This window comes from Meriones unguiculatus, chromosome 17, assembly GCF_030254825.1.
Source record: "Meriones unguiculatus strain TT.TT164.6M chromosome 17, Bangor_MerUng_6.1, whole genome shotgun sequence".
NCBI lineage: Eukaryota > Metazoa > Chordata > Mammalia > Rodentia > Muridae > Meriones > Meriones unguiculatus.
The window spans coordinates 20,643,152-20,670,020 of NC_083364.1; the positions used below are offsets into that span (position 1 = coordinate 20,643,152).

Sequence of the window (26,869 nt, forward strand, 5' to 3'; positions counted from 1 at the left end):
CCCACCCTCCATCTCATTCACTCTTTAAACCTTCGTTCTGGCCACGTTTCCCTAGAGCCCAGAGAGGGCTGTAGTTTGCTGAAAGTCACACAGCATTTAAAAGGCTGGGTAAGAGTTGAACTTTGACCACCAGATCTGTAAGACGTCTTTATTTTCCAAAGTAACATGTTTGCCATGTGGCCGCCTGCTGGGTACCCCAGCTGCGTGTGGGAAAGCAAGGTGGGTCTCTGGATGCTTGCTCAGGGCTTTGGGTAAAAAGGAGGCAGGTAGTGCATCTCAGTCTCTTGAGGTCCACCTTAAGAGAGGGATTTTTTTTAAACTTTGACCTTGGGATGGGGCAGATTTAAACCTTTTGGCTCCTCCATAGTTTTTGCATAGCCCAGATGCGAGGGCTGGGCCCTGGGCACTCAGCCGCGTGGCTCTAGTTGCTGGGACAGGATGCCAAGGATGCGATGAAACTTCTGCAGTCGGTCGTCTCTGGGGGCTTGGGCCCCCTTGCTGCCCCAGAGGAGGCGGCGCAGGAAGCTGGTGGTCAGCGCCTCCCGAAGTTCCGGGTTGGGCCTGAATCCTGTGGCAGAGTCGGATGCGCTGGGGGCGTGGCTCAGACCTCTCCCCTACCTACCTGTGTTAATACTGGGACTTTGAGCCAGAGGGAGTGCCTGGCAGGCCTTGGCAGAGGAAGGGGCCCCCCTGCCGATCTCCGCAGGAGTGAGGGCAAGGTACAGGCCTGCGGTGAGGCACAAGGGTGGCCCTCTGGGGCACAGTGCAGGTAGCCCTGCCTTAGGGGTATGCCTGGAGGTGGGACCGGAGGGTAGGGTCACGGAGCCTGCCCCTTGGAGGAGGGCACAGCCAAGGTCTTAGAAATGACCCAAGGTAAGGGTCTTACAGATTGAGCTGGGCCCAGGTGGGAGGGAGTTGGGGCTGACGGGAAGGAGTAGGTCATCTTGGAGGGAACCCCAAGGGGGCCAGACTTTCCCGGGCCAGCGGTTGGGGCGGGACACTGTGGGTGCAGCCATGCTGTGCTCAGCGGACCGTTTTACAGTGGAGAGCAGTATTTGGGGTTCACGATCGGGGTTAGCCTCTCCTCCAGAAGTGTGGCATCCCAGTTGGGTGAGACTTCGCAAAGCTAGGCCTAGGTGGCCTCCAAGGGTCCCTTGCTCACCTTGCAGCCGCTGGGCAGCCGCCCTGCGGAATAGGGGTGCATCGCGGGCCACCTGTCGGGCCCCAAGCAGGGTCCGCAGCAGCCGGTCACAGGACTCGTCCAGCGGCCCAGAGGTCTCCTCACCCTCCAGCAGGCGCACTGCTGGTGCCACGTGTGGCAGGGCCACCTCTCCTGGGTTGCAGGGTCCTGTGGGGAAGGGTAGGATCTGGGCTGGGGACAGTGGGGCCTAGGGCACCTAGGTAGGAACAGGGAGTGGTCAAAGGCTGAAGGGTGGGGGAGGGAAGGGTGAGGGGCGAAGTCGGGAATGGGGGCGGGGTCTAGGGTAGGGGAGGTGCTTGGGATTTAAAGAGGAGGGGACCAATCACAAGGCAAGGGAGGAGTCCAGGGCCACGAGCTGGCAAGAAGCCTAGGGTTGAGTGAGCAAGTGTCAGGGGAGGAGCCTAAGTCATGCGGTTTGAGAGAGGGTGCCTTGAGTTTAGGGCAGGGGAGGAGTATATGGCCTAGGAGGCAGCCTACAGCAGAAGGCCTAAAAAGGGGAGGGGAACAACCTAGGGCAGGAGGGGAGCCAGAGTACGCTGGGAAGAAGCCTGAGGCCGGTGCTAGGTCAAGAACAGCCCAAGGCAGGCGAGGCGTGTCCCAGGTTCTCTCTCACCTGTACTTTCATCCAGAGCTCGCATCAGAGGCTTTAGCTCTTGTTCGAAGACCAGCGCAGCCTCCGTGTGGTTCCTTCGCAGATGACGCCAGGTGCTCTCTAACCTGGACACCTGGACACAGAGACAGGAGCCCCAACTCATCCCCTCTTTCCTGTCACCTCCCCCCGGGCTTCCTCACCATCCGTGTTTCCAACAAACCTGGGGCATGAGCAGGGCGCCCATGACCCCAGCCAGTCCCAGCAGGTCCCCTGTCGCTCCTGGCCTCAGTGCCAATGCCAGCTCCACAAGGCCTTTCAGAGCGGCTGTGCGCTCCTCCAGGGGCCCCGAGCAACCCAGCACAGCCAGAGCCCCAGCCAGCGCCAGCATTTCAATCCTATAGAGGTGGAATGCAAGGGTCTGGGGACAGTAGGAGAGTTTGTGATGGGAGGGGGGGGGTAAGGGGAAAGGGGAAGGCAGAAAGTGGTTGCCCAGCCCCCTCCATCATGGGGGAACATCAATAGAAAACTTGTTAGCGAGTCACACACTCCCACACCTCACCTCTCCAGCACCTCCAACCTCAGCTGATGGCCATGAGGAAGTGTGAGCAGTTCCAGACCAGAGGCAACGCCCATGGCACTCTGCTGACTCTTGGTTACCCCCAGCAGGCCTATAGCCTTGACAAGAGAACACAAAGCGAGGTGAAATATACTAATCGTGTTGGTGATCCCTTGGAGACTGCCTTCCGCTCCCGAGGTGAATCATTTCCTTCTAACTGAAATGCTTCCTCCTGGAGGAAGCTGGGAGGCTCCTAGGAAGAGAAGGGCATTAACAAGGCTAAGGAAGTAGAGGAAACTTGGAAGTCTCAGGCAGTCTCTGAAGCTTACAAGGTTCACAAAATCCATACGCAGTAAAAATTTCTAGAGCTGCCTGCAGGGATCGCTAGGGGCATGGCTTTTATGAGTCATTAGCCGAGCTGGCATTGGGTTTTTTATTTTATTTTATTTTTTTGGCATTGGGCTTTTAAGGTGCTGATGCTGCCTTTTAGTCACCTGTGCTCCAGGAAGTAACCCCACAATCTTCTTCAGTTCACTAAGCTAGACTGCGGTGAAATCATTTCCTTCTTCCACCCTCTGGTGCCCTATCTATGGTGAGTAGACTTTTTTTTTTTATTACTCCAGAGGAAAAGTTATAGATTGGCTCCTTGCTGATGGAGGACACCAACAGGTGACCCACCTGGCAGTCTACCAAGAGCAGATGCAGAGCAGTACTCCCAGGATGGTGTGCCACAAACAAGCTTCGGAGAGTGTGCAGAACTGTAGGGTCCAAGGGCCGGTTTTGGGGACCCAGCAGGCAAGACGGGTGGACAGGGGGACAAAAAGAGACCTCAGTTTGTGGCCTTACGAAGCATCTGTGCCTGTCTTCATCCTCTTCCTCTTCGGCTTCCCACCCCCAGACCTCTGGCTCTGGACAGCTTGGTCTGGGAGTCGTTCTCTGAGCACTGGGCACCCGGGGAAGGAGTTCGCAGTAGGTTGGGGGTATCCTGTGCGGCTTGGAGGGAGCCTTTGCCTGAAGCTGTCCATCAGAGGCTCTGAGCCTGTCTGTCATAGTTCCCAGGTGAGGCAGGGCCTTCGGCAATGTGGGCTCGCTGCCTGTCCGGTGCAGGGCAGATCCAAAAGCAGGGGGTGCTCCTGAGACAAGGAGGGAGACGGGTACAGAGAAGGTGGCTCAGCAGAGAGGGATGAATGAGACTTAATCTCTGGCTCTCCCACTTCAGCCGCTGGCTCAGCCCAGTCACTGGGGATTCCTCTCAACCTCTGCAACCTTGAAGACAAACCTTCAACACTTTGGGGAGTGTCCCGGATTCTGGATACTACATTTCAAATTTGAATGTGTGTGTTCACAAGTTTGTGCACTCACACGCATAAGGATGTCAGGGGACAACATTAGTCGTCCCTCATGCACTGTCCACCTAATTTTGGGTAGAGTTTGTGTCTCTTTCCCAGCACTCCTGACTAGGTCAGGCTGGTGGGCCACAGAGCTCCAGGCAGCTTCCTGTCTCTAACTCCCCAGCGCTAGATAACAAACATGCATCACCAGACTTGACTTTGTAAAACCTGGGTTCTGGGGATCCACACTCAGGTTTCCATGCTTGTGTGGCCAGCCCTTCACCATCTCCACAGCCCCCTCCAGCCCCCTCTCTGAGGGTCTCAGTGGGCAGTGTAGGTTGCCTTGAATCAGAGATCTTCCTGTCTTTAACTCTCAAGGCTGACAGGCCTAACGCATACACACTTATGACCCTGTGTCAGTATCAAAAGCCTCTCTACTGACCTGAGTGAGAAACCAAGGTGGATCAGAGGCCTGAGCTCACTCAGGGAGAGCGGCAGAGCCAGTCTCTGAGCCACTGCCACCTTGGGAGCCCCTCACCTGCTCTGGTGCCATCTTCGTCCCTTCCGGAATGGTCCAGATCTGCAGGCTGGCTGGAACTCCACTTCCTAGGTCTGGAGAGCAAGAGGTGCAAAGGGCTGTGGGTCCAGGCTGCGCAGAGAAAATGCCACCAGCCAGATCCACCTGCCAACCACATCGGTGATGGCATTTCTTAGTTCTCAATTCTGAGACAGGCCTAGCAGAGGCAGAGGTGGGAGGATCAGTAGTTCCGGGTCATCCTCCACAATAGGTTTGAGCCCCACCTGGGCTACAAGAGACCCTATTTGAAATACTAAGACAGAAGAAGCCCCAATCCCGGGTACCTCAGAGGCCTGGTGGCAGCTGGGCTGTCTGTGAGCAGGTCTTCACTGAAGCTGCGTGTCAGCGGCCTCTGACGACTCACAGGTTTGGAGGCCACAGCTCCTGTGGCTTGGGACAGCGGGCGTCTGCGAGTCATGTAACTGTGGACCAGGGCAGACATGCTGGCAAACCTCTCATCTTCCAGCTGAAAGAGGGCCTGCGGGCGACCAGGCCTGGGGCGCAGTGTCACTTGGAACACCTCAAAATGGAGGGTCTTGCCTAGCCAACGGCAGGAGATTACAGGGCGGCCCCCGCGGGACTCCGAGGCGCGAACAAGGAAGTCACCGTCTTGTAGCAGAAGGGCTTCGGCTTCCTGAGGATGCAGAGCCCCTTGTCCAGACCCCTCCCCTACCCCCACCAGGCAAAAGCCACCCTGAGTCCAGCGGTCTACCCTGACCACGCCCCCAGCCCCTCACTAGAGAATTCTTTCTAGGCAGGTGGACGCTACCCTTGAGCCACGCCCACAGCTCCAAACTGGGCGATTCCAGGCCAGCATTCTACCGCTGGATGAAGACCCCCGAATTGCTGACTTATTTATTATTTATTTATGTTTAGAGAAACTCTCACTATGTAATCCAGGGTGGCCTCGAACTGTAGAGCCTCTGGAGCATTGTGCTTGTAGGTGTTTATCATATTCCCCGGCTCTAAGAAGTAGTTTATTTTTTATTTTGACATGGTCTGTCTCCATAGCCTTGGCTGGTCTGGAACTCACCAGGTTGGCCTTGAACTCACAGAGATCTGCCTGCCTCTGCCTCCTGAGTGCTGGGAATACAGGTGCACTGCCACACCAAATACTCAACAGACTGAGTTTCAGAAGTCAAATACATTGTCCATAGTCCCACAGAATGTAAGTCGCAGGGCTAGGCTCTGGACCCAGAACGTCTGATTCCCGGGCAATCGCTTAGCTTTCTGTTTGTCATAATTTTATTGTATGTGTCAGGTTTCCAGGGCTCTTAAGTATGTGACATTAAGTTGAAGATGGAGGCAAGGTGGCTCAACTTCAAAGGAAAGTGCAAGAGAGAGAGAGAGAGAGAGAGAGAGAGAGAGCAAATTAGAGCAGACGTGGGTAAGAGAGGGGTTGTGGGGACTTTGTCCAATCTCCATTACCATCCTCAACAGTATCCCAGGGCAGATTTCAGTTCAGAGACTGACAGCTCCGACTTAGCCAAGCTCCAAGAGCATCTCTGGCCCTCCAGCCTACCGTTCCCCGCAGACCCTGGGTCCAAGGTGCTCATCTAAGACAGAGGATTTCTCACAGCTGAGTGGGGAGTCTTCCCATTCCATACCTGTCGAGACAGCTGGCCATGGTACCAGGGCTGGCAGACGAGGTCATCTTTATCCTGTGGCACCTGCATGGTGCTCCTGGGCATCAGGGCTGAGCTCTGCACCCTGCCTCAGTCTTTTCACATCTGCAAAACGGGAGCAACGATTCCTGGGCATTATCTTTTCATCCTGATCAGGGTTTCTCTGTGCAGCCCTGACTGTCCCAGAACTCACTTTGTAGATCAGGCTGGTCTCACACTCACAGACATCCACCTGCCTCTGCCTCCGAGGGCTGGGATTAAAGGCATGCATCTTATTTTTGAAAGTGGCATATTCATTCTAGCTTTGCTCTAGTCAGCTTTACCTGTCAGTTTTACACAGCACAGAGTCACCTTGGAAGAGAGTCTCAGGTGAGCACTTGTCCTGATTGGGTTTACCCGAGGTACGTCTGTGGGAGATTATCTTCAATGTTACTTCTATAGAAGGGCACAGCCCCCCTGTGGGTGGCACCACTCATTCCTCAGGAGGGTGGCCCTGGGCTGTGTGAGGAAGCTAGCTGACTTGGGTGTATGTGCGAGCCAGCAAGCAGTGTTCCTCTGGGTTTCTTCCACAAGCTCCGGCTTGTGCTCCCGTCCTGACTTCCTCCAGGGGTGGACTCTAGAAGCTGCTCTAAATCCTGACCTGCCCTGTGCTGCTTTTGGTCAGGGTTTTATCCTGGTGACGGGAAAGTGTCGAGAATGAGGCCAGAAGGAGCGCACATTCAGCACAAAGAAGGGGGGGGGGGTTTACCACGATATAACATGATAACATATTTTGCTCATACTTCCCCCATCATCCCCTCTATTAAAATTTGTGTCTATTGGGTGTGCACACATGTGCATGTGTTTGCATCCTTACAACGTGTGTGGAGGCCGGAGGAGGATACTGGTATCTATTGCTCACTCTCTGCCTTATTCCTTTAGGCGGAGCTGGTCAGTGAAGCAGAAGATTGGCATTTTGGCTAGGCTGTCTGGCCCGAGAGTTCCGGGACCTGCCTGTCTCTGCCCTCCCAATGCTGGGCTTACTGGAATGTGTGGCCACGGCCAGCTTTTCATGTGGGCGCTGTAGATATGTGTACAAGCAGACTTTCCCAGGTGCCCACCCATGGACAACCCTCACTGTGCTGGTTCTATTTCGCTCCTCAGTAGCTCGCCTTTTAATTTCATGTCATAGATGTGCCTGTGTGTACATAGAAGTGCTTGATTATATGTATTTTACACATGAGAGAAAACACGGTATTTGCTTTTGTGGGCCTAGCAAATTAACACAGCAAACGACGTCTTTTGTTCTTTATATCCGCGCGATAGAACTCTGTGTGTGTTTGTGTGTATGTGGCGCTGGGCTTGAACCTAGGGCCTTCCAGGTGCCAGGCGGGTACACTGCTGAGCTGCCTCAAAGCCCTAAGTATCTCAATATTAATAGTTCGGCTGTATTCCCATTGGGCATTGAGCCATGGTCTGGCTCAGGATGAGCATGAATTCTGTTACTGAACTACAGCTTCCGGCTCAGATAAGATAATTTTGTATACAAATTGATACAATGCACTTATTTATAAATATATAATAACATATAATTATTACATACAACAATATAATCTATAATATGTAAATAAGATATAAATAAACATAATATAAATATATTACATAAAACAAAACTATATACTTTGCTTTTCTGTTGCTGCGAGAAAACACTGCTCACAAGCCACTTGGGAGGAAAGGGTTTGCTTGGGTTACACTTCTGGGTCACACTCCTCAGGCAGGAGCTCAAACAGCAGGCTGGAGAGAGGGCTCACAGTTGACACCGCAGGCCGCTTTTGCAGAGGACCCGAATTCAGATCCCAGCGTCCACACTGCCGCCCGAAACAGCCTGTGACTTCAGCTCCAGGGGGTTCCACAACCTCTTCCGACATCTGCGTTCCCTACCCCACCCCACCCCCTTTTTTGGCATACATTCAGTCACACACATTTACACACACACACACTCATACATTTTATGCATGTGAACTGAAGCAGAGACCAAGTAGGAACACTGGTGATTGGGTTGCCCACTGACTCTGCTGACTTCTAATACAGCCCAGGTTCACCAGGGCGGGGTTGGCACCACCCAGAGGGCTAACACTCAGACACACAGAAGGGAAAACCAATGCGTATGTAGAAGTATTAAAAATATATACATAAAATCTGGCCGTAAGGAACCTTCTTAGTTCAGTGACCTTTATTTAAGTTGGGTAGGGCTGCGACTGTTTATAACCTCAGCACTCAGGAGGCTGAGCTAGCAGGCTCTGTGAAACCAAAGCAGGGGCCACGTTGTAATACATTGTTACTAAGTGTCCATACCGTACAAGAACAGCTTTCAGTTTCCTAAACCTAATGTACCCTGCAAACCATGTGTCTCAACCTATGCTGAACTTGTAACCCCAGGGTGTGATCCCACCTTTTTGCCTTACTAACTCCTGCAAACCAGCGATGGCTCCTCTTCCATAGGGTGATTCCTTGCGTTTCTCTGCCCCCCCAGGCAGCCTTGAGCCCTGAATCCCCAACTCTTCCATCCAGGCGCTAACAGCCAATTATCTCAGCTGGTTTCTATCAGCCCTAACCCTTCCCCATAAAAAGGACCTCAAAAGCCACTGAGAGGCTGCTCTCTGAAATCCCAAATTAGGGTGAGGCAGCCATCTGGCCAGCTGAAATAAAGCTTGCTTGATCAGACAGTTATGGAAATGTTTTTTTTTTTTTTTTTTTTTTTTTTTTTCTCAGCTCTGACAGGTCATGAGGCAAGGCTAGCCTGGACTACAGAGTGAGACCCAATCTGGAAAACAATATCCAAGCAGTAAAAATAAAACCAAACAGTAAAGTTAGATTATATTTCTGGCAACTGCACATCTGTGGGCTCCTTGCCAAGCTTGGCATCCTTGCCAGGATGTTGTGTATATAATACTCTCCAACAGAACACAGTTTTTGTTTGTTGTTTTGAGGGTCTCATGGAGCCCAGGCTGGCCTGGAAATCACTGTAGAGCCCAGGATGATTTTGAAGTCCTGATCCTCCTGTCTCACCTCTGAATGGGAGGACAGGCTAGGGCTTCATGCCTGCTGGCTAAGCCTCTACTACTCAGCCACAGGCCCAGCCCTCTTAGGCAATCCCATCTTCATTTAAAATTTAAATTTGGCGATAGTACGGGACGGTTTTATGTGTTAACTTGACACGGTTGGAGTCATCAGAGAGGAAGGAGCCTCGCTTGAGAAAATGCCTCCATATGGCATTTTCTCAATTAGTGATCAATGCCAGAGGGCCCAGCCCATGGTAGGTGGTACCATTGTTGAGAGGGTGGTCCTGGGTTCTGTGAGAAAGCAGGCTGAGAAAGCTGTGCGGAGCCAGCCAGGAAGCAGCACCTGTTGTCAGTGGCATCTGTATCAGCTCCTGCCTCTAAATCCCAGCCCTGCTGGATTGAGCTCCTGTCCTGACTTCCTCCAATGATGGACTATAATCTGGAAGTGTAAGCTGAAAATAAACCCTTTCTTTCCCAACTTGCATCAATAAAAAAACCTAACTGAGAGGCCAGTCTGCAAATGACAATTTTACATCTTGAGTTTCTCCTTGTATTGGAGAACTCAGTATTGGAACTGAGTATTGGAACTCAGCTATTTTGTTAGTATATTGTGGTTAGATTTTAGGTCTCGAGACATTACTCCACAGGCCTCAGTTTGCGTCTCAAATCTGTCAGAAGAGTCACCTTGGGTGGGAGGGAAGGTTGCTTGGCTCTCTAGCTACCCGTGTTTCTATGTGTCTGTCTGTCTACCTACCTCAGACTCTACCTGGAAGTCCTGGAATCTAGAAGAGACGTGGCCTAGGCTCGAAGAGGTCCTCAGCAGGATTCCTGCCTCCTGAGTCACCACTTCCTGGACAGGGGCGGGGGAGGTCTGGTGGTGGTGGAGAGGGGGCAGGAGGGAGCTGCTGCAGGCCCTGCATACCTGAAGCTAGGTGTGCTCCATCTGAAGCGCACACACTTCCTGTTTGTCACCGGGGTGGGGCCCGCAGTCCAGAACATCACGACTCACACTTTTCTGTTTGTCCAGTTACCCATCCTCGAGAATGGGAACGAGGCTGGACCAAGCTCTGGTTCAACTTCGGGGAGTTCAGGGAGGGCAGGTCAGTGAAGGCATCCTCTTGAGTTCTTTGGGGAATAATTTATTTGGGCAGGGGAAGGGAGCCAGGGAAGGGGATAGGCCAACTTGAGTGAGGTCTGTGGGTCTCCCATGTCTGTGTACAGCTAGCTGAGCACACATTCAGGGGTGCAGTCACCAGCAGACACCCCGCAGATGCAGGTGGAGTTGGGGTCTGGGGTCTCACCTTTAACACTGAGCTGACATTGAGGATTCAAGACCTACTCTGTACCAGCCTGTCCTAGACCCTGGACCCCCAATTACCCATTCCCAGCTACAACCAACAACCAACAGAAGAACGGAGAAGCTAGCTTCTAAGGAAGGGTCCCGGGTGCGAGTCATGGAACGCTCTGAAGATTCGACAAGGAAGGCTAGAGGAGTAACTTAAATTTTATTGTGTGCAGGAGTGCTAAGGTTCGAGAGCGAGGCCAAGAGGACAAGTGTGTGGACACGGGTCCCTCTTTCCATCTTCGGGTAGGTTCCAGAGGCGGAACTCAGGCTAGCAGGCTTTAGGGACAAGCGCTTTTATCAGTCGAGCCGTCCCGTCAGCCCCGGGAGCTGAGACCTGGGTTTGGACTGAGGCAGCACCACACTTTGGGAATGCCTGGGTGGCGGTGGTAGGGTACGGTACGGCAAGTGAAAGAGGCCTGGAGGGGGGACCGCGCAACAAGGGCGCACCCCGTTTTAACCGTGACCTCAGGCGAGTTTAGGAGCTAGCCAGGGAGGGCGGGGCAGACCCGGATTTGCGGTGGCGCACACGAAAGTGGAAGCCGAAAGTGTTTCCGCAGAGAGCAGGAAAACACGCTGGACGCTGAGAGCCACCCAAGGCACACCGGGTTCCCGGACACGAATGACGCGAGGCCACTCTTGGAGACTTCTTCCGGCCCCGCAGACTCTCTTGGGAGGATCCTCACGTTCTCCCCGAGAACTGACGGCCCCAACCCGGTCAATAGGGACCCCTGGATCTACCAAGGACCACCCCCCCACTCACCTGGGTTAGACTTCAGGAGATCCCACAGGACTCAGTCTGGAGGCTGGAGCCGCGTCTACGCCCCAGCCAGGCCCACCCTCGCCAGCCCTCACCTGGCTGGAGCCCCGCCCACACAGTGCCCGCCCCTACAGGCTCCGCCCCATCAGGGCCTCTGTGTGTGTGTGTGTGTGTGTGTGTGTGTGTGTTTCTCTCTCTCTCTCTCTCTCTCTCTCTCTCTCTCTCTCTCTCTCTCTCTCTCGTGCGCGCGCGCCCCTTGTTCTTTACAGACACCACTTTCTGGCAACGCCAAGTGGTCCTTGCTTATGCCCCAGCTCTTTAGACAGAGCTCCCCACCTCCTCACTGGCACGCCCCACTTGGTACCGTGGTTTGGGAAACTAGAATGATCCCTATTCTTTCCTTCTTTTTCCCTCTCCTTTTCCTTCTCCCCATTCCCAGCTCCTTTAAAGCACTAAGCCATCCTTTAAGCACTAAGGATGTTTTGGACTCCTGATCCTCCTGCCTCCACCTCCAGATCTGCTGGGATGGCAGGTGTGCACGACCATAGGGTACCGAGAACTGACACCCCTCTCGACCCCGCCCCGCCCCCGCCCCCATTTTGTGCTCGTTGGAGAGAGCTCTACCCACTGGGCCCCAGCCTCAAGCTCTAGAATGACTCTTTTTAATTTTGGCTTTTGAGACAGGGTTTCTCTGTGTAACCCTGGCTGTCCTAGCCTCGCTTTGAAGACCAGGCTGGCCCCGAACTCACAGCGATCCTCCTGCCTCTGCCTCCCTGAGTGCTGGGATTACAGGCGTGTGCCGCCGCGCCCGCTCTAGAATGACTTTTACTACACGTCCTGTCTCCCTAGGATCTGAGGAGTTGAGGGTGTCCGACCAAATCGGCAGGGATCCAGGTCAGTTCAGGGTAGCCCTGGGCTCCCTCCAGGTCCGCCCCCGAAGATGGAATCAGGCTGGAGTTTGGGACCATGATGAGGACAGAGGGGATGGTTTCTCAGGGGCTCCTGACGCCTGGGGCCGTGTTAGAGGAAGGTGGGGGATGGGAATCTGCAGCAAGAGAGGAGATACTAGTTGGAGGGGCAAGTTTACGGAAAGTAAGTAGGCTGTGGCAGGGGTCCCGCCGGCAGGGCGCTGGCCCGGCACGCACCGGATCCCTGGCTTCCAGGCCCAGCACAGTACAAACCAGGGGTTGGTGTGCACCTGTCATTAGAGCACTGGGAGGTGGGGGCAGGAGGATCGGGAGTTTAAAGTCAGCCTTAGCAACACAGCGAAGTTCAAGGCCAGTCTGGGCTACACGAGAGTCTTTGCAAAGTATCCTATATAACAGCGGCAGCATTGACCACCTACTCTATGCCCTGCCTCGGTGAGTTTTCAGTCACACTCCCCTAGGAACAAGACAGGTACCATTCACCACCCTTTTTCCAGTGGAGAAACGGAGGCACAGGGATGGGAAAGCTAAGCCATTCGTGCAACTGTACCCCAGCTTGGGAGTTGAGGGGATGGAGCTCTAGTGGGCACTCTCCAGCCTCCTCCTACTTCTCCTCCTCCTACTTCTTCTTCTCCTCCTTCTCCTTTTTCCTTCTTCTCCTCCTTCTCCTTTTTCCACAGCCTGGCCGTCCCCTCTAATCCCTGACTGTGCAGAGAAAGTAAATTGTTGCCCAGTTTACAGAAAAGGGACAGGACGCGTAGGAAGTCACAGATACCAAAAATAGAGGATGGAAACTGTCCTCGTGGTGTTGCAAAAGGGAGGGTTCCAGGCTGTACCTACCCTTCCCATCGCCCCAGTCCGTCAGACTGAGGCTGGTGCAGGGAAGAGGTCTAGCTCCGCCTAGTGGCCTTAAGAATGAGCGGAGAGTGGAGGGTAGCTGCTTGGAACTTGGTGTGCTAAGTCAGGGAGAGGCTTCCTCGCCAGGGTAATTTTAGCTCCTGATAAGCTATGGTCAGGAAGGCAGTATACATTTGTTAAACAAATGAGTTAATAGTGATAGGGAAGGCAATGTAGACTTCACTCAGGTGGGGGGAGCTCACGGCAGGGAAGGTGTGCTATATGATCCTGTGGAGTTTGTCGGGTGCAGTTAGAGTTTAAAGAAGGGGAAAGATGAGGGCAGGTGGAAAAAAAGCTGTGGCTTAAAATCTGGGAAAACCTCAGTTAAAAAAAATGACGTTTGGAAGCTGGGGGTTATGGCTCAGTCACGTGCTTGCTATGCAAATGAGAGGACTAGAGTTGAAACCCCGGGACACTTTAAAGTGGGTGGGGGTAGTCTGGGCTTTTTATTCTCAGTGCTTCTAGGATGAGGTGGGAGGTGGAGGCCGTTCTGGGAGCAGCTAGCCAGGAGCAGTTGCCCACAAACGAGAGAGACCCTGCCTTAAGTGATGTGGGAGAGAGGACCCACACCGACGTTGTCCTGTGACCTCAGCACACACACTCACACACAAACGCGCACAAATACATGGCATTAACAGCACAAGATTAAGGGAGAAAAGAAAGCTGTGCAGCAAGAGGGCTCGGTGGGCGAAGGTGATGCTGCCAAGCTTGATGATCTGAGTTCAGGCTTCTGTGGTGGAAAGAGAACCCGCTCCCTTGTGTTGTCCGGTGACCACACATATGCTGGGCCACACATGTACCTTCACACACAACATATTTATACATACAAGGTGAGCCGATACATGAAATAAAAATGAAAAGGCGTTAGAAGTGGAAATATCTTTCTATTCTATATTTATGTTCTTTGACAGTTTCCTACATGTCAACAATCTATCTTGGTCCTACCCACCCTCAAGTCCCTTTCTCACTTCCCTCGGGCACCCCAAATGAGTCCGGGACCCACTTCGTCTTCTCCCTACTTCCTTGCTCTTTTGTAACCCACTGCTGCCTGTGAGCACGCTGGCTCTTCTTCCTGGCTTGATCTTGTGCCGTCAGCATAACCGCATTGAGTTCATGAGTGCAGTGGTCATGCCATGTCCGGGAGACAGCATTTCACAGCTCTCCTCCCATCCGCCAGCTCGTACATACGTCCTGTCCCTTCTCCCATGAGCCTTGGGCTGGTGTGGTAGAGATGCCCCACTTCTGGCTGAGCACTCACTAGTCAAAAAGTAACCTGTAGGGGTGTGGAGTCTGTCCTTATCTTCCGTAAGGTGGTAGGGGGCCGGGTGGAGGGCAGTGTAGCTTGAACACAGGGAGTGAGGGACGTAGGGAGAAGAGGGGAGACTGGGGGGGGGGGCTGGAGCAGGGTGAACAGCGCCTTGTGGGATGCAGGGAGGATTTGGGGTTTGACCCCCGTGGAAGAAGGAAGGTGAGCCATAAGGACTATGGGTACAGGAAGAGTGCTTGCGACTTGGCTGAGAGCTCAAGGGTCTTTTTAGGTGGCTGCGGGGCAACAGACTGTGAAAGATCAGGGCCTGAGAAGAGAGCAAGAGGAGGCCGAGGGAGGAGCTTGTGTGCTTATGGCTGGATGAGGTAGCAGACCCTTAGTCCAGCAGGTGCCCAGGTCTGCTCAGCGTGGGTGGAGGAAGGCGAGGTGGCAGCTGTGCGTGGAAGGCGTGGGGGTGGAACTCAGGTACTCCCCTCCGCCCCACGGCTCCTCCCCGCCCCCACCCCCCGCGACAGTTACAGTCACAGAAGAGGAAGTGCTGCTGTAGTTGTCCCCACTGGGGCAGGCAGCGGCGGAGGTGGTGGAGGAGCGAGGGTGCGCGGGGCCTCCCCGAGGGGGAGGCAGGCGGCCACCATGGAGCTCTGGCGACAGTGCACCCACTGGCTGATCCAGTGCCGGGTGCTGCCTCCCAGCCACCGTGTGACCTGGGAGGGGGCCCAGGTGTGTGAGCTGGCTCAAGCACTGCGGGATGGTGTCCTCTTGTGTCAACTGCTTAACAACCTGCTTCCCCACGCCATCAACCTGCGGGAGGTTAACCTGCGGCCCCAGATGTCCCAGGTGAGCCTTCTGGGTGATGCCAGGGCCAGGCTGGGTTTGGGGTGGGGGCGCTTCTCTAGGCCTGGCTCTGACTAAGGGGAGGTGCTGAGCAGAACAGGGCTTTCTGTACTCTTGGTTGGCTTGCATTTGTCCTGGCAAACTGGGGGTGTGGGGGAAATGCCCCCAACCTCAGACTGATCCCAAGATCCACTTAGAAAGGTCCTGGTGGTGCCGGGTTGTCTTGTGGATAGCTGAGAGGGTGCATAAGGTTGGAGCCACCACATTCAGGAATTGGTTCTCCCCCACCTGTGACTCCTCCTCTTCCGCCTCTTCTGACCCCCTCCTTCCTCCTCACATCTTCCTTCACCTCCATTTCCTGCCAGGGCTTTGGGCTGTGTGCCACGGAGGGTGAGGGGCTGCAATGTGAGCCTTGTGGCTTCCTGGCTCTGCCTATCCCCCAGAAAGGGCCACTGCATGCAGGGCCCAGGCCAAATGTCCCTATAAAGCCTGGGTATGCCAGAGTTTGGTGGTTCTGCACTCTCCTTGCTTCGAGGGGAGGCATGGTCAGACCCTGCCCTGGTGCGCTTAGGAAATGTATTCAAATCCTTATTTGAATGTGGCTGGGGTGATGGTGAAATGTGACTGGTGGTTTTGTACTCTCTTTTCTCCTTCCCTAGGGATGCTGTTTTTTTTTTTTTTTTTTTAATGTGGGCAGTGTAGAGGCGGTGATAGCCCTAGAAAAGGAAACTATAGTTCAAGTCAGAGGGGTACATGGCCTCACCCTGGGGTCTGAAGGACACAGCCTTGGTGTAACAGGCATCTACCATCTTGCCCTCAGTCTTCTAGGCCTGCACAGATGGTTCCTCCAGCTCCCAGGAAGCTGTTCCTGAAAATGATGATCAGTGGGTGTCTGGGGCCTGGCCTTTTCCCTCCTGTGAGGGGTAGCTGGAGAAGGAAGTTACCTTGAGAATGGCCTGCTGGGATCTCTAGGATATTTCTGGGGGTGTCAGTGGGTGAGGTAATGGCCCCTGGAGCCATCCTAAGTTCCCTAAGGGGATCAGGAAACACAGCACCCACTGTCACCCATTTACTGTCCCTCTGGCTGGCTACAGATCATCAGAGATTTGCCTACATTTGCTTGAACGCCAGTGGCTTTAAGGGCTTGAGGAAGTAGCCAAGGGACACTTTGGGCCCCAGCTCCGACGGGACTCAGGGTGGCCTCTGATGTGGCAATCACTGCTGTTGGGAAAACAGAATTAAGGATGAACTTCTACCCTTGTGCATCATAGCTAAGGCTGATTTTTCTGAAGGGCAAGTGTGCATGGTGTTAATCCCAGAGGACCAGCTGTGTTCCAACAACAGTCCTAATATGTACTGGGCAATGCTGGGAACTTGGCTCTGGCCTGCAAAGTGCTCTTAAACCCAAGGAGACAGAAAAAGATGCATCTCAGGCCTGTGTGCTCTGGGGACACCGCCAGGACACGGCCTGGAAAAATTAGGACTTTTGTAAGAGGGGATATTTAGGTTGGGTTTTGAAGAGTCACTAGGAGTTTTCTCATTGTTCTGACTCCCTATGCCTGATTGTATGACACCTCAGGCTTGGTCAGTGTTCACCCTAACCTTCCCCATCTGTCTTCTCTGTCGCTTCTGGCCTGTTCTTTCTGCCTTCCTTGGAAATTTGGCATCTGGTGGAGATGCGTGTGAAAGCCAATGGACTATGTACAATGTGTCAGAGGAGATGCCTCAGGGAAGTCCCCTCTGGGCCTCTGGGGCTTGTTAGTAGAATAAAGCCAGGACAGAGTGGCCCATGGGATAAGGAAGGCAGAAAGAAAAAGGGAAGGAGCCATTGACTAAGAGGCAGCAGAGAAAAAGTTGTAGAGGTTGGAATGAGAAGACTATTTAGTTCCTCCATTTCCTTATCATTCTCCTTTGTCCAGCAAAAAACATATATACATATATATGTAGACATATATAATTCACCAACCATCTGTCCACACATCCGCAGACCTATCCATCCACCTATTTATCCCTCTATCCATCCATCCATCCATGCACCCATCCATTTATCCACTCACCCATTTATCCATCCATCCACCCACTCATCTACCCATCAATCCATCCATCCATCCATCCATCCATCCACCCACCCACCTACCCATCCATCCATCCACCCATCTATCCATTCATCCACTCACCCATCTATCCATCCATCCACCCACTCATCTATCCATCCATCAATCCATCCATTATGCACCCACCCATCTAATCATCCATCCACCCACCCATCCATCCATCTATTCACCCATCCATCCATCCATCCATCCATCCACCCACCCACCATCCATCTATTCACCCATCCATCCACCCACCCATCCATCCATCTAGCCATTCACCCACCCAACTACCCATCTGGCTCAAAAGAAACTTGGGACAAATGGCTAACTTAGTGCATTAGCATATTGAAACACATGCTTGCCTTCAGTCTCACTCAGTACCTGAGGCTAGCCCCAGCTCTTCTCACTCCACTCCATGCCCGAAAAGCTCCTGGGCTTGCCTTCCCCGGCCTCTCATTCCAATATAACCCTGCCCTTTTGGCCATGTGTCCTCTTGGCTCCTGGTCCCATCTCTTAGCCCTCTCACCTCTTTGCTCTCTCTTCTCCTCGTTGCTTCCCTCCACACCATGGCCTGGTCCATTCTTCTGGCCATGTTCAGCCTACCACTTTTTATGTTCTGAACTCTTACAGATGGTTCTGGCTGCACCCTCCCTCATATGTACAATAAAAATTCCCCCTCAATGCTACCTCAGGATAGTCACGTACGCACTTGATACATCTGGTGCTAAAAATCCCACTTTATGCCACCCACCTATCCAGCCACCCACCTGTTTATACATCTTCCTATTTTTTTTCACCCACCCATTCACCAGCTAGATTTAGGATGAACTTTCGCCCCGTGTGTCATAGCCAAGGCTGTCTTATCCATCCATTGATACATGCATCCATTCACCCATCCATTCATTCCCCTGCTCTCCCATTCATTTATTCATTTATCCACCCACCTACTCCCTACCCACCCATCAAACAGTTACTGTTCAGGGAAAACCCTGCCCTTGGTACTGGGGACTCTGAGAGTGGGACACACACACTTATGTCCTAACACACTATATTCTAAAGGCAGAAATGGCATCGATGGGAAAACGAAGGCAGGTGTACATTTTCAGGAGGTGGCTCATCCTTTAAAGAAAGCTATTCTTGGAAAGGGTGTTTGGAGGCACTTTTGATAAGGAGTCTAGGAAAACTCACCAGAGCAGAACCTTGGAGCAGGTGAAGGATGAGTGCGGACGGTGGCCCAGGCAGGGAGTGCTGCCCGAGCAAAGGGCCTGCGGTAGGGCAGACCGGTATCCATGTGCTCAGGGAGTGGCTGTTCCAGCTGGTTACACTAGTGGTGAAGGTCAGATAAGAGCATTTCAGGCTGGCCAGGGCCCATGAGGTCTAAGACCACAGAAGGGCTGATGACACAGAAACAGAAGCCCCAGAGGTCACACACGTGTGCTTCCCTCCTCTGTGGAACTCTGGGGCTCAGGGTCTGAGAAGAAGAAGTTTTTGGGACGAGCTTGTGCCCTTTAGGACACAAGCCTCATTGGATTTCAGGAGAAGCAGACATTGCCAAGCTCCCAGTCCCAGCAAACCATGCAGGAGGGTGTGAGGGTGTGTGCTCTACAGTGACAGCAGGTGGCTGTCACTAGCCCTTGGGTGGCATGCCTGAACTTAAAATAAAAGTTAGCAGGGCGATTGGCTTGGGTAGCAGCATTTGCAAACATCAGGACCTAAAGCCAGTCACGGCCGTGAGTCCCTCCCTGCAACCCCAGTGCTGTGGGCTTCTGGCTGCCCCCCTACCTTCAGGTTCTTAATGAGGCAGAGGGAAGCAGAGCAGGACACCTGACTCCATGCCCACATGTGATTGACACACACACACACACACACACACACACACACACACACACACAGTGCAGTCCAGACACAGTGCAGTGCTGTCCTTGGGCTGTGAGACAGTGTTTGGCGGTCAGAGCACACAACAGTACCTTTGAGACACACAGGTGTTTGGTTAAATGATGCATCGTGTGATTGAAATAGTATGGAGATGCACGGAAATGAAGCCCCCAACACTGTCCCTCAGTTACGACCTCCAATGGGACTTACTCCCCTTTTGAATTTTTCTGTCATTTCCTGCGTCTCCCCGAGTGCACGCATGCAAACAGCAACTAGGAATTCAGGCGGTTATGGGCAGGAGAGTGACCTCAGCAGTCGCCATGCCGGAAGGTCGGCAGGCCGCAAGGATGGTGGTTTTGCTGTGGCTGTGCAGATGGAGCCTTTCTAAGCCCCTCCCCGAAACCCCGAGGCCATGAGCAGACAGTGCTGGGGGCAGTGGCTGGATGCTCAGGTCAGGGTCTGATGACCCCTCCTCCCCGTCCTCCTATGAGGGAACGCTACTGGTCTACAAGCCCAACTTCCACAATCTTCTGTAAGTAGCCACAACTGAGCTCCTGAAGATCTCGCAGTTTGGCTCAGACGGCAGCCCTGTACAAAGCTTTACCTTGGGCGGGCGCTCCACCCACTAAGTCCCAGAAGCCTTAGAGTTAACCTCAGGTACTCGTGAGGGAGGGAGGCACTTGTGAGTGAGGGGTGCCTGAGCTCACTGTCATGCCCAGGGAGACCGGGAAGCTGTTGCTACCCACAGCGCGCAGGCCAGTGATGCTGGTGAATACCCCACAGTGAGTGGCAGCTCATCTCCGAGTCTCTCTCTCTTTTTTCTTTTCCCAGACAGGGTTTCTCTGTGTAACAGAGCCCTGGTTGTCCTGGTCTCAACTTACAGAGATCTGCCTGCCTCCACCTCTGCTGGGATTAAAGGCCTTCACCCCCACACCCCACCTCAACTCTCAGATTCAATGTGGGCTCAGTGGAATACAGTGTGGGGCCCTGAGGTTGGCGGTCTGGTATGCTCTGAGTTCCAATTCTGGTTGTAGGATCTTGGGGAACTGTCTCAGTTACTTTTCTATTGCTGGGATAAAACACCCCATAACCAAGGCAATTTATAGAAGAGTTTATTTGGGCTTACGGTTACAGAGGGATAAGAATCCATCACCATCAAGGCAGAGCCGTGTGGCAGGAAGAGCTGAGAGCTCCCGTCTTGAGCAGGAGGAGTAAACTCAAGCCCCGTGAGCCACCTCCAGGGACATACTTTCTCAAACAGGGCCATGGCTCCTAAACCGTATGACGCAGTGCCATCGGCTGGGGACCGCGTGCCAGGATGATGGGAGACATTTTAGGTTCCAGGTTCCATGGGAGGTCTGTCGTAGCAGGGAGGGCATGGAGTGAGGCAGCTGGCCACAGCGCACCAGCAGTCAGGGAGCAGAAAGCACGGGTGCTTAGCTCGCTCTCTCCTTCAGTCCAGGCCCCAGCCACGGTGTGGCCTACAGTTACCGTGTCTATCCATCTCGGTTAGCTCCATCTAGGCTATTCCTCACAGGCAAGCGCAGAGGTTAAATAATGGCTCCCAGGTGTTTGGAGGCCTGGCTCCTACCTAACCCCTTAGGTGGTCAAGTTGATGACACTAAACATTACAGGAAGTTGTTGAAAAATCTCCATGACTCAGTTCTCTGTTTATTTCTTTGTTTGTCTCAACTGTAATGGAACTTAGGACTTCCTGAGCCACACCGGTGTTGTACCTCTGAGAAATGCGGGATCCCAGCTTCTCACTGGGGGAATGATAGGCAGGAGTTCCATCTATGACCACGCCCCCAGCCCCTCATTGGGGGATTCTGGGCAAGGTTCCATAGATGACCACGCCTCAGCCCCTCACTGGAGAATTATAGGAAGGGTTCCACCCCTGACCATGCCCCCAGCCCCTCACTGGGGGATTCTGGGCAAGGTTCCATCCCTGACCACGCCCGCAGCCCCTCACTGTTAATTTAGTCATCCAGTCATTATTGGTTTCCTCTCGAGGACAAATGTCTTGTGGTGACAATCACAAGCGCCGTGTTTGTTTCACAAACTCTGGTTTCGATTCCTCGGACACCTACCTGGTTCAGTCTCCCCGCCACCCTCCTCTGGCGGTCTACTCCTGCCAAAGGCCTCCTAGCCTTTCCTCCAACGTCACCAGCACAGTCGTGCCTCAGGTCTTCTTTCTGAGCTGGCTGTTTCCTCTGCTGGGAAAGTGTTCACGCCGGCGTCCACCTGGCTGCCCCCTCACCTCCTTCAAGCCTCTCAGCAAGGCTCCCAGCTCTTCAGTGAAATCCCGCCTTTCCTGGCACCGTTCAACCGTTCTCCTTTTCTCCGTGTATCTGAGTGCTTGTGTGTGTGCACACGTGTGCATGCCTGTACCATGCCCTTCCTTGGAGGCCAGAGGCTGCCAATGGGTGGTCTTCCTCAAGTGCTTTTTCTCTGCCTTAATTTTTAAAGGTTTTCAAGCGTGGATACATATCTGTGAGTTCATGGGTGTTTGTGTGCAGGAGTCAGGCAAAGCCCAAGGCCCTGCACCCCCGGAACTGGAGTGACCCGTGGCTGTGGGTGTGGGAAAGGAACTTGAGTCTTCTAAAGAAACACTGCATGCTCTTAACCATTTTGCTACCTCCCCCTCCCCCTTGAGACTGGCCTGTGATCCCCAGGGGTCTTCCTGTCAGCACTGTCCCCAGTGCTGGAGTCACAAGTGTCACCAAAGACAGGGTTTCTCTGTGTAGCCCTGGCTGTCCTGGACTCACTTTGTAGACCAGGCTGGCCTGGAACTCACAGAGATCTGCCTGCTTTCACCTCCCTGGTTCTCTGATTAAAGGTGTGTGCCACCGTGCCCAGCTTATGCCCAGCTCTTATGCTGGTGCTCGGATTTTGAACTCATGTCCTCATGCTTGCACAGCAAGTGCTTTCTCCACCGAGTCATTTCCCTAGCCACATCCTCATAATTTTCTTATGTATTTTTCTCCTATGGCACCACAACCTTCTGACAAGCCATATGTACACGAGAGACTGGCTTCATGATTCCAAGATCAGCTTGTAGAAGAAGACGCTGTGTTATTTTACCTGCCTGCGTCCCCCGCTGGCTTTTACGTCACCTGTGGGTGACCCCCACAGCTGACAGAATTCATGTGCTGTGCGTGTGTGTGAAGGAGCCACACACTCCTGTGATTAGGAAATAATCATGACAGCAACACCCTGCAAGCTGAGTACAGCACAATTTATTAAGAAAAAGTTCTGGGGCAGAGTGCAGGGAATTTCATGAAAGAAGTAGGAAATAGTAAGACCTGGAGAGGACAGGAGCTCCACAAGGAGAGCAACAGAACCAAAAAATCTGGGCACAGGGGTCTTTTCTGAGGTTGATAATCCAACCAAGTAGCATGCATGGAGATAACCTAGAACCCCTGCACAGATGTAGCCCATGGCAGTTCAGTGTCCAAGTGGGTTCCATAGTAATGGGAAGAGGGACTGTCTCTGACATGAACTGATTTACTTGCTCTTTAATCACCTCCCCCTGAGGCGGGAGCAGCCTTGCCAGGCCATAGCGGAAGATGGTGCAGCTACTCCTGATGAGACCTGATAGACTAGGATCAGAAGGAAGGAAAAGAAGACCTCCCCTATCAGTGGGCTTGGGGAGGGGCATGTGTGGAGAAGGGGAAGGGAAGGTAGGATTGGGAGGGGAGGAGGGAGGGGATCACGGGGGGGGGGAAACAAAGTGAATAAAGTGTAATTAATAGAAATAAAAATAAAAAATGGAAAAAAAAGGAAAATGTTCTGAGGCAGTTTCAAGTAGCCCAGGTTACCCCTGAATTCACTGGGTAGCCAAGGGGTTTTTAAAAACAGAAGAGGGAGAGCCATCAAGGAAGGAAGATACCCAATGCTGACTTCTTTTGGTCTTCACACATGCACACACACACATGCACACACACTTCATGCACACAGGCATGCACACACACACTTCATGTACACACACTTATGTGCACACATGCGCAGCTCATGCCATAATTCACACACATGCACATGCACACATACACGCACACTCACATACCACACCCCCCCACATGATCAAATCTAATTTAAAAGGAAAGTGGAAGAAAGGAAGAAGGCAGGAAGGAAGAGCTGCAGCCGCTCTGCTCTGTCTCCTCAAATCAGCAGTCTATGAAAGACTGAGGCCTTCGCAGGGACAAGGGGTGAGGAAGGGGTAGTGAGAGGGGAGGATGCCATCTATGGTTGTAAGTAACGCAGAACACTCTCTCTGCTCATATTTCTGTTCCTCTGCTAAGAAGTAGCCCAAACCAGAGGGAAATCTATGCGATGGATTTGTCTTAGACCCATAGCGGCTTCCGAAGTGCTCCTGGCCAGGAAGAGCACACAGGAGGCTCCTGTTCAGCCAGTCAGCTCTTTGCTGAGTCAGCAAGCATTACTGAGGGCATGCTGGGTGTGGGGTACACAGCTGGAAAAGAAAGATACATGCATCCGTGCCCTCGAAAGAGTGATACTGTGATAGTGTGCCCTCGAAAGAGAGAGAGGGAGAGAGAGAGAGAGAGAGAGAGAGAGAGAGAGAGAGAAGGGCCAGTGAGATGGCTCAGTGGATAAAGTCACTTGCTGGCTAGCTTGACCACCTGAGTGTTTGACCCCCGGATCCCACACGGTGCAAGAAAAGAATGACTTACACACACACACACACACACACACACACACGAAACATAAAAGAAAGAATGAATTGAAAAGATGTAATTCATTTCTTCCCCCATATCTGACTATGCTATGACTGTGAGTTTAACCAACCATGGCTCAGAGACAATCATTTTTCAGGAAATGTGTGGCTGGGGAGATGGCTCAGCCCATAAAGTGCTTTCCTTGCAAGCACTAGGATCTGAGTTCAAATCCTCAGCACTCAGGTAAAAAAAAAAAAAAAAAAGCCAGGTGTGGTATTGTCCACCTGTAATCCCAGCACAGCAGAGATGGAGACAGGGATCCTGGGGCTCAAAGCTCAGAAGTCCACCCAAATCCATGAGCTCCAGGCCAGTGAAAGACCTTGTCTTGAAACACAAGGTGAATAGCTCCTGAGGAAGGGCGTGCAGGCTTGCCCTCTGTGTGCACAGCAGACTAAGTGGAAGCCTGGGAGGTGGGGCTCCTTCCTGTGTTGGTCATCACAGATCATCTAGCTTGCCATCACCAGTCCCTCAGCTCTCCCCACGGCACTTTCATTCTGTCAGCTGAGATAACGTCACGTCTCTGGGAGGAGAGACAGGTTTGATGAAGACAGCCCCACTACACAGAAGGGTCTAGAAGGGATGGTGACACCTGTCCACTTTCACACCGCCATGGCGGACAGGTGTGGGGTACTGAAAACAGGTACAGATGATCAACAGTAGCTGTTCTTTTAAAAACAGGGCTGTGGGGGCCAGGAGGTGGCTCGGGGGACAGAGCGCTTGGCTTGCAACGACAAGGACCTGAGCCTCTCAGGCATGATGGAGCAACCTTTTATTGGGAAGGTTGAGATAAAAGGATTGCTGGGGACCTCTGCTGAGCCACCCGAGCCTATGAGCCAGCTCCAGGTTGAGAAGGAGACGTTGTCTCTCAAAAATAAGGTGGGGGATGAAGAGACGGCTCAGGCTTTAGAAGCGCTGGCTGGCCTTAACCAAGTTCAGCTCCCAGCACCCATATCAGGCGGCTCACAACCACCTGTAACTCCAGCTTCAGCGGCTCCAGTGCCCTCTTCTGGCCTCCTATGGTACCTGCAGCCATGTGCACACATCCAGACAGCCCTTCAGCGGGGAATTCCAGGCTGGGGCTCCACCCTTGACCACGCCCCAGCCCTCAGGTATTTTTATACCTCTTTCTGTCTCTCTTTTGAGTAGAGCTGCTTTCAGTAGCACAGGTTTCACAACTGCCGTTTCTCCTTGTAGAAGTTGGGAGACTTAAAAGGGTTGCACCTGTGCCATTGAAGGTCACGCTGTCCACCACTCTTCCCCACACTGTCCATCACTTCTCTGTCCTTCTCTCCCTCTTCCTTTTTCTCCTTTCCTTTCCCTGTTCTTCTTCCAATTCCTTCATCTTCACCCTTCCCTTCCCCTTTCCACTCCCTTATATTTATTATGTGAATAACATGTCTTCTGGGGAGACGTGAACACATGTCCACTCACCCATCACCCCAGAGACAGAGCTGACAGCTGAGGAGAGTGAGGACACAACTCAAGTCCACCTCGGTGAACCACTGAGTTACTGGGTTACATATGGGAATGTGGGTGAGGGGTCACTTACAGGAGCAGAAATGACTCAATGACATTGCATCACCAAAGCCCAGCATGGTTGGTGACTCATGAAAGCGGGAGACCCAGAGAGCACTGCGGGGCCTGCAGGCAGCTCCATGGGTGCACAGAATCTCTTCCAAACGTTCCGGCTGCTCTCTGTCTCTTCCAGGTGCTTTGTCCTGTCTGAACCTCTTCTGGGCCGTTGAGCTTGTCTGAGAGTGGTCATCAGCAGTCTCTACAGCTTGCGCTTGGGGGAAAGAGGAGCCCAGACAATCTGCTCTGTTTTAGGAACTTTCTGTTTGCTTCCTGTTGTTTATTTCCTGAACTTAATTTACCATGCTTCTCTGGAGGAGAGAGTGTTTTACCTCCTCTTAGCACACCCTGTGTCTTAATGAGCTTCCTTCCAAGGTGGAAGGTTTTATGTTGAAGGAAATTGCTACATAACATCATCTTCTCTCCTCCTTTCCCCTTCTTCCCCCCCTCCCCTCTCTCCTTATTTCCCAACCCCATTTTGATGCAAGGTCTCACTGTGGTACCTTGGCCAACCTGGAATTCACTGTGTAGTTCAAACTTACAGCCATCCTCCTGCCTCATCTTTCTGAGTGCTAAGATTACAGGTATATTCCAGCACACTGTGATTTCATTCCTGATTTTTGATTGGAGAAACCAAGGCATGATGACCCGTCCAAGATCCCCTGCTTTCCAACTTCAGCCGGGAGCCATCAGGTTAACTTGGCACTTAGATGTGGCGGGTTTGCTGGGGTATGCGGTGAAGAAGAGAAGAGAGGCAGCCTGACTCCAGGATGTTTTAGAGTCCCGTTGAAGAGTGTGTCACCAGCTTTTCCACTTCAAAGCTCGGGGCAGGTTACACACTGATCCCTCTCTCTGGGCCACTACATGGCTACCCTAGGCGATCCAGCCAGAGCCTGAAAGGTTACAGGGCTGTAGGAAGGCAGCCAGCCATCCCTCCACCCCTCTATCTTCCCCAGCCAGTCAGGGTAACAGGCATTTCCTGTTTCCGGCTGTCTCCCTGGGTTGAGGCTGTGGGTGTGGAAAGCACAGAAGACAGAATTTGTGTTGAATCTGGGTGGCTTTCCCCCAGCCTCCAACAGAGGCTTTAGCCCCGAGTGCTACTTCCTTGAGCAGAATTCTCCCTATTTTGGGCAGAAGCACCAAGAGGCAACCTCCGGTTTGACCACAGTGCCGGGCTCCTGATTTGCTTAAGGCCAGTTGCTCACCACGGCCGTGGTCCCCCTTTGTCCTCGAGAATAAGGGAAGCTGAGGGGCTGTCACTACAGAACAAGAAAGAATCCTTCCGAATGCCTCCTACGTTGAGTGAGAGGCTTCCTGTCCTTCATCACCTTTCCACATGCCTCATGATACCAGGAAGTTCTTCTGGTAGTCTAACCGCAGTCACTGCTGCTTTTTGAAGGAGCCCTGTTCTCTAACTGGCCACTCTGAAGTCGTGGAAGGGGTGATGACTCATCCTCCCTTTGGAGGGGTCATGTGACTGGAGGGAAAGCAGTCTCAGCTGATCCTCTGAGGTCAGGAGGGGATTTCCTCTCTTATGCCAGACAGACATCTCTCACCTCTGTCTGTCTAGGGATAGTCCAGAGCCCACAGGACTGTGACACGCTGGTCACCATGCCGGCCCTGTGAAGCCTGAGACAAAGG

General features: G+C 52.9%; 2 protein-coding genes and 1 long non-coding RNA gene across 6 annotated transcripts in view; 2 read left to right on the forward strand and 1 right to left on the reverse strand.

The window, feature by feature from the left end:
• Positions 1-109: 109 nt before the first annotated feature.
• On the reverse strand, positions 110-11,114 carry Sh2d3a (SH2 domain containing 3A). 3 transcript variants are annotated; one of them, XM_060371333.1, is made up of 11 exons: positions 11,029-11,114; positions 5,865-5,987; positions 5,291-5,576; positions 4,542-4,891; positions 4,219-4,292; positions 3,028-3,482; positions 2,353-2,468; positions 2,014-2,188; positions 1,815-1,926; positions 1,163-1,348; positions 110-568 (listed from the first exon to the last, which is right to left on the reverse strand). In XM_060371333.1, exons 4-11 carry the CDS (start codon positions 4,697-4,699, stop codon positions 408-410), a joined length of 1,437 nt encoding a protein of 478 aa, XP_060227316.1. In that variant the 5' UTR covers positions 4,700-4,891; positions 5,291-5,576; positions 5,865-5,987; positions 11,029-11,114; the 3' UTR covers positions 110-407. The 3 variants fall into 3 exon arrangements, with proteins under 3 accessions (XP_060227316.1, XP_021487493.2, XP_021487492.2); XM_021631818.2 differs by lacking the exon at positions 5,291-5,576 and having other exon boundaries at positions 4,542-4,679; XM_021631817.2 differs by lacking the exon at positions 5,291-5,576.
• LOC132648797 (uncharacterized) lies at positions 675-7,452 on the forward strand. The gene is made up of 3 exons (XR_009587206.1): positions 675-873; positions 2,457-2,941; positions 6,804-7,452. It is a non-coding gene; the product is annotated as an uncharacterized LOC132648797 (long non-coding RNA).
• A 3,553-nt stretch (positions 11,115-14,667) lies between the features above and the next one.
• Vav1 (vav guanine nucleotide exchange factor 1) overlaps positions 14,668-26,869 on the forward strand; it is a 39,598-nt gene continuing 27,396 nt past the window's right edge. For both annotated transcript variants that reach the window (XM_021631826.2, XM_060371334.1), the window contains exon 1: positions 14,668-14,952. In XM_021631826.2, coding sequence (XP_021487501.1) covers positions 14,749-14,952 — 204 coding nt within the window. In that variant the 5' untranslated portion in view covers positions 14,668-14,748. The remainder of the gene's footprint in view (positions 14,953-26,869) is intronic.